The sequence below is a fragment of the Panicum virgatum genome, chromosome 4K (genome assembly GCF_016808335.1).
Source record: "Panicum virgatum strain AP13 chromosome 4K, P.virgatum_v5, whole genome shotgun sequence".
NCBI lineage: Eukaryota > Viridiplantae > Streptophyta > Magnoliopsida > Poales > Poaceae > Panicum > Panicum virgatum.
This window is the reverse complement of record NC_053139.1, coordinates 11,025,997-11,032,588: the sequence shown is the minus strand read 5'-3', so window position 1 is coordinate 11,032,588 and position 6,592 is coordinate 11,025,997. Positions and strand designations below refer to the sequence as shown.

Sequence of the window (6,592 nt, the reverse complement as noted above, 5' to 3'; positions counted from 1 at the left end):
TTTTCCTCCACACGACAATGAGATGAAGCCCTTGTGGAGGTATGTCGAGGTGCTGGAGAAGACTGGAAAGGGTCAGGGAGGTAACACAGAGTATATTTATCATTTCCATACTATTTTTATATTATCATACTATGAAATATGGTCGTTTTGAACTAGTCTGGAATATATATATATATATTATATATATATATTCGTGTATCACCGTATCAGTGTTTTTGAAAAAATGCCGTATCGGAGTGTCAACGTATCGCGTATCCGTATGCAAGTATCCGGGTAACATAGCTCCACAGCGCCAGGTTTCCCAATTGTTGTTCCGCCTCCGCCGCCTGCAGGTTTCGGGAGGGAAGGCCGCCGGCCCGCGGGGTACCGGCGGAGCGGCCGCTGGCCCGGCCAGTGCTGGTGGCCGGTGATGAGTGCCCCCTGTACCAGCGCGGCTGCATTTGTCGGCGCAATTCCTTGCCGAATCGTGGTGGCGATGCACAAATGTGGGTGGGCGCAATTCCTTTTGGTCCGCTCCAAGCGCGGCCGTATCTATCCTGCGCCCGGTTCGTGTTTCTCGTGCTTTCTTCCATCCTCGTTTCCTTGCCGATTTTGCTGGCACGCGCAACTTTTGGTTCCAATCTTTTCATGTCCAGCAGCAACCCCACTTGGTGTCTCCACTATCATTGCGCGGACCACGGGAGTAAACTAGACAGTGCTAGGCTATAGGAAATGGTACCAATTCAAGAAAAACACACAACTGCAACGTGGGCTTTCGGATATCCTAGCGATGCCTTTTATTGCCTTATTGGAATCCCATGCATCATTGACCATTGTCACTTTCAGTCTTCTGATGTGCGGCCTTTTGGATTTCTTAGGTTGATTGAAGGTTAGTGAGTGAAAAGATTGGCTATGGACAGCTGTGTAATCGATATTTATCGTCATCCTGGATTCTGTTCTATGATAAAGGCAGGGTGCTCGGTTTTGGTCATTCTGGATTTCTGCTGCAGTAAAATTCGGTGTTGACCCAGCAAGAATCTTGAGCGTTGAATCAAGAATGATGGGGCCTGGTGAATGATTTAGTGGATGTCATAGCTCACCCTACCTACCAATGCTTGCTGAGTATGTTAGCATCAGTGGATCTGTTCGCTTCGACTTTTCCTCATGAAGTGTCCTGCCAATTATATTGGACTTTGGTGGGTCAGTCATTTTCACAATAAATCCGGATTCCTTAGATTAACTTAAATTGCACAGCCTGATTAACCTTCTTGTACAAATTCGGCAAAGAGAGTTATGATTGGGGCTGTTATTCGACGTCCACCTGTCACCAGAAACATTCTGGACCAGAATGACAGAGGGACAGCAACTTCAAGTGAAATATGAAGAAGTCATAATCCTTTTACTATCACCCAGACTTATGACTTCCTCAGTTCCAACTTGCGGCTTTCCTTTTGCACTCGTATGCAAGCTATACAATTTCTTGAAGCACAAAGTTTTTAATGTTAGCCACATTGTATTTTATGGTAACTGGTTATGCATGCAATTTTTAGTTTTAGATATTCCGTAAGTTTCTGTGTATGATTTTCTTTCATCCATCCGCTGGACGTTTAGAATTTGAGATTGACTTTAATGTCATATGTTTGCTACTCCATGTTGCTTCCCCCAATAAAAATTGCTTCATTCTTGGACACGATGGGGACAATGTGTACCTTTGAACGCTATTTTCTATTAGAATATATTTATAAAGTAAAATAAATTTACGAGAATATGGAAATGTTTCTAAAGACAATCTACACATAGGAGTGTTTCAAAACAAATATTTAGAATTTTAAAAGTTTGACATGACCTTGTGAGAAACAAAGTATCTGTGACTAGACACTAGAAGGAGTAGAATTATAAGGATGAAAGAAGTGAGGTTATCAGGGAGAGGAGGAATACCATATAGTTTGTCCTCAGCGACTCAGGTTTCTTGATTAGTGATTTTATTTTTATTGAAGAAGATGGTAAAGATTCCTCTTGATTGAAGTTACTAAACCATATCACGATCCTTGCTGCTAGGCTACATAGCCCTGCTCCTAACATGTGCTGGACTTCTGATTTTCACACTTCATGTGTGTAACTTTGTTTGCATAACGAATTTGTGAAATTGGTCATGTATTCACACATCACTTTCTGTTTCATTTGCAGGATGCACTTTTTCTCCTTTCAATTCCCTTGCCACAGTTAAGCTTAAACTTGTTTACAGTTAACTGAATTTGATTTGGTAGTGATTCTGGTTGTAGGAATTCTCCTATTGGCAAATGGCAATTACCTCATATTTGGCTAGTTTCTGCATGGTTCATCTTTGCCAGGCAGTGACTTGTATGCTCTAGAAAAACAAGAATGAAATGAAAGTAAGATTGTTAAATAAGTGTCTGTTTACCAGTGCATGTTGTGATTCAAGATTCAGCGCCACTTATCCTTTAGCTTTGTATGCTGAAGCAAATGCTTGCTTTGGGTGAAATGATACAAAGAAGAAAGGATTGAAAACATCCAGCAGTATCTAGTGGACTGGGGTATAAATATTAAATGGAAGTTGTAGGTATTGCTGTTTATTGAAGTGCCTTAGATCTATCAACTTCAGACATCAGTGTAAAGTTGTGCATGGTTATCTGATACTGCACTCTTCCTTTCTGTCGTCACTGTATCTATTCAAAAGTTTATGACACAGCTGCTGTGATGGAATGTAGAACATGATTTCTTTTTTTTTTCTCTATTTGAGACTTCATGTAGGATAGCACGTCTTCTTTTCCTGTGCTTTTTTTCTGGGGTCGTGAATCTTCCAACTTTTGTTAAAGAAACTACATGGTGTAATTATTTGAAGTGCTTCCGTTTGGAATCTTCCAATTTTGTGATCTGCATAGTATCTTTGAAGATAGTATATACGTGTGGCTTTTGGTCTATAGAAAAAAGTGGTTCCATTTTCATTTCTAAAAAACTCGACCAGGGGGTAGAGCCTCCCCCCCCCCCCTCCCCCCCTGATTTTCATCTTAAGAAGCTTGTGTCGTGACCTGAACCTGGGTGACTTGGCGAACCACTTCGCTGGCGTGTTCAACCGACCAGTTGCACCGTTAGAGTGTTGGCTCCATTTTCATTTCTCTTACCTGAATAATGCACTTTCTCCTAATTACTTGATATGATGCCACCAATTCACTAAATGTGCGATAGGAATAGTTTAATAGAAACTGGTACTATTTTTTAGTCTACAGTTGTGATTTACTCATTTATAATAGGGCACCGGTGAGCTTTAAGCTTTTATTCATTTGTACTTTGTGCGACACACTTTTCTTCATTTGTCACAAAAAGGAGAAATCACCTAGTGCGAAGTCTCCTCATCCAAATATTTATATCTCAAAAGTTTGGTCATATATTATCTTCTGCCATGATGGTTAGATTCTGAAGCTGTCCCTTCATGATTCAGCATGTATAACTAAATATTTTGATTGTTCATAACTGTGATAAATGTTTATTCCTTCTAATTTGTCTACTTGCTAATCACTACCACTGCTTTTTCACTACGTCTAGGTTTGAATTTTCCCTGAAGTTTACACTTGACAGTGCTGGAGATTGCAGCCCTTTTCTCAGTTGCTTCTGTTCAAGGGGTCTAGATTCTGGCTACCTAGTTCTGTAAACCTGATTCTGGTAAACTGTACATATGGATATATTCTGCAGCATGGTGCGCCATGACATCACATTTCTATGGTGCCTGCAATTTAGAAGATTACTTTTGACGGTCTCTGCACTGTACAGAGTTTTAGTATAATCTATAATCTTTTCCAACAAAAAGGGTAATGTTTTCCAACAAAAAGGGAAACGCTACACAAAAACATATGTTCATTTGGGTCGTAGTTATTTATGTAACCTGGATTTATCAAGGATGCAGGAACCACATGCAACTTTATTTGCGTTCCTACTTTTTTGTTGCTGCCACATGCATTTTGCATGGGTTTCCACTCCTTCCCTTCCCTCTGGCTCTGGGATATGTTTCGTTAGGTCCTGAAGCGATGCTATCAATCTATTTGACAAAATTTTTTTTGTTTCTTTCATGAATCTACTTTGCCGATATGTGTAATTCCACTCAATGCCTTTTCTTTTTTGCTTTATTTTCATCTCTTTTCTGGGCATAGACATCCACTTATTGTCACACGGCACTACCACAGTTGTAATAATGTGATATGCAGTGGGGTCTGCATGTCCCAACATCATGCACCACACTTCTTTAAAACCCAGGGCTGATGTGCATCCTTTAGTCGAAGGCCACTAGGAGTTTCTGATGGAGAACAACACTCCTCCAAAGTTTGGGACAGGTTTCTTCAAAACTTGCTTCAATGGAGTTAATGCTCTCTCAGGTTTCTAGTTTCTTCTGTGCTGCCTGTCTTTTGCAAGCTTGATGTGCGAAGAAGTGATGTTATCGCAGTTTCACATATGGTTGCCCATGTTTCCTTACTGAGCTAGCTATTTCTCTGAATACATTTTGTTTGTTTGCAGGGGTTGGGATATTATCCATTCCATATGCATTGTCTCAAGGAGGATGGCTGAGCTTACTCATTTTCATGACCATAGCAATCATCTGTTTCTATACTGGTATTCTCCTGCAGAGATGCATAGACTCAAGCTCGCTTGTTAAGACCTATCCTGATATTGGTGAGCTAGCTTTTGGCCGCAAAGGAAAAATCATAGTAGCAATATTCTTGTACCTGGAGCTGTATCTTGTTGCCATTGATTTCTTGATATTAGAAGGTGACAATTTGGAGAAATTATTTCCAAATGCCAACTTCCATGTTGCTAGTCTCAAGATTGGAAGCGAGCAAGGTTTTGTGTTGATCTTCAGCCTGCTGGTTTTACCAACAACATGGCTTCGGAGCTTGAACATGCTTGCATATGTCGCTCTCGGCGGAGTCATGGCATCTGTCATTCTAATCGCCTCTGTTCTGTGGGTTGGAGTGTTTGATGGTGTTGGTTTTCATGAGAAAGGTGTGACTGTCAACTGGTCTGGTATGCCAACTGCCATGAGCTTATACGCTTTCTGTTTCAGCGGCCATGCTGTTTTTCCCATGATATACACTGGCATGAGAAACAGAAAAACATTCCCCACAGTAAGTAAAGTAGATGCCCTTTCACCAATATCTGTTGTTAAATTTATCATGAATCTAGATGAATACTATTGTTATAAATTACTGTTTCATAGACTACTAATCATCTTTATTGGAATCTCTACAGAGGCAGAAAGAAACCATCTTACATGTAGATTGTAAAGCCCAGATCTGCAAGCTGCAATTTTGTCAAACTTCCCGTTATTACATATAAAGCTACAATAATGACATCATTACCTCGTACAATTTCAGGTGTTGCTCATCTGCTTCGTTATCTGCACTCTTAGCTATGGTCTGACAGGCATCATTGGATACTTGATGTACGGGGAATCATTAAATTCCCAGGTGACTCTCAACCTTCCATCAAAACGTTTTGCCTCCAATATCGCGATCTACACGACACTGATCAACCCTTTCACCAAGTTTGCGCTGCTAATCACTCCAATAGCAGAGGCGATTGAGGATAGCCTTCACGTTGGCAAGAACAGGACCGTCAGTGTCTTGATCAGGACCGCCCTGGTCGTCAGCACGACAATCGTAGCACTTGTGGTGCCGTTCTTCGCCTATGTTGTCGCGCTTACTGGCTCGTTCCTGAGCAGCACGGTCACCATGTTGCTGCCCTGTGTCTGCTACCTGAAGATCAGCTCAAGGAACTCCAGGAATCTGAGGTTGGAGCTGGTAGCTTGCCTGGGTATTATCATGATTGGGGCGGGAGTGATTGTGGTTGGCACATATTACTCAGTGAAGCAGATTGTTCATAGCTTTTGAGTCATGAGCACACTGACCTCTGTATAATACATGAACTATATTGTATACCTACCCTAGAAACAGCACATCTGTAGCCTTGTACTCTCACCCTGATAAGATAGCTCATGAAATTAGTTGCATATGCAACCAAAAGTAAACTGCCTATGAATTTAGTTCCTCAACAACACGGAATGCTTCAACTCCGGTGGTTCCCTGGTTTCATTTTTTTAAGAAAAAAAACTCTGGTGTTTCCCGGTTCACATTCACTCTGCAAAACTACTTTTTTTTTTAAATGCACTCTGCAAAACTACTTGATGCTCTTAGCTCATGACAGGAGGATACTATAACTTTGAAACTTTAGAAGGGTTGTTGAGATTGCAATCGTGCAACTGCAATGGACCGAGGAAACTTTATTGGCGCGACTCCTCGTTCAGTGGACTCGTCGTAGTGGGCTAGTAGCATGCAAATGCATGCAAGTGGAGCGCGCGCTAGCAGTGTTGAGGCTTTTTCGTTTGCTCGGTCGCCCACCGTAACATGTAAAAGTAGTATTTGTAACATATGAAAAAAATAGCTGTAATAGGAAAAGTCAACGTGTGCACCATTCAAAATATGCGTTAAAAATTCACATTGGCAAAATCGAACCCAGGATAAAATTTGCGCCGCAACATTTGCACCATGTTTCTTACAACATTTCACCAATAGTTGAAGGAGAATATTGCAACATCTAGAAATCA

At 41.1% G+C, this 6,592-nt stretch overlaps 1 protein-coding gene across 4 annotated transcripts; it reads left to right on the top strand.

Annotated features, from left to right (window-relative positions):
• Positions 1 to 297: 297 nt before the first annotated feature.
• LOC120703080 (amino acid transporter AVT1I-like) lies at positions 298 to 6,061 on the top strand. 4 transcript variants are annotated; one of them, XM_039987090.1, is made up of 4 exons: positions 298 to 4,367; positions 4,507 to 5,114; positions 5,364 to 5,456; positions 5,535 to 6,061. In XM_039987090.1, the coding sequence occupies exons 1-4, from the start codon at positions 4,292 to 4,294 to the stop codon at positions 5,877 to 5,879; spliced, it is 1,122 nt and encodes a 373-aa protein (XP_039843024.1). In that variant the 5' UTR covers positions 298 to 4,291; the 3' UTR covers positions 5,880 to 6,061. The 4 variants fall into 4 exon arrangements, with proteins under 4 accessions (XP_039843024.1, XP_039843022.1, XP_039843021.1 ...); XM_039987088.1 differs by having other exon boundaries at positions 300 to 545; positions 858 to 4,367; positions 5,364 to 5,879; XM_039987087.1 differs by having other exon boundaries at positions 300 to 545; positions 639 to 4,367; positions 5,364 to 5,879.
• Positions 6,062 to 6,592: the final 531 nt, after the last annotated feature.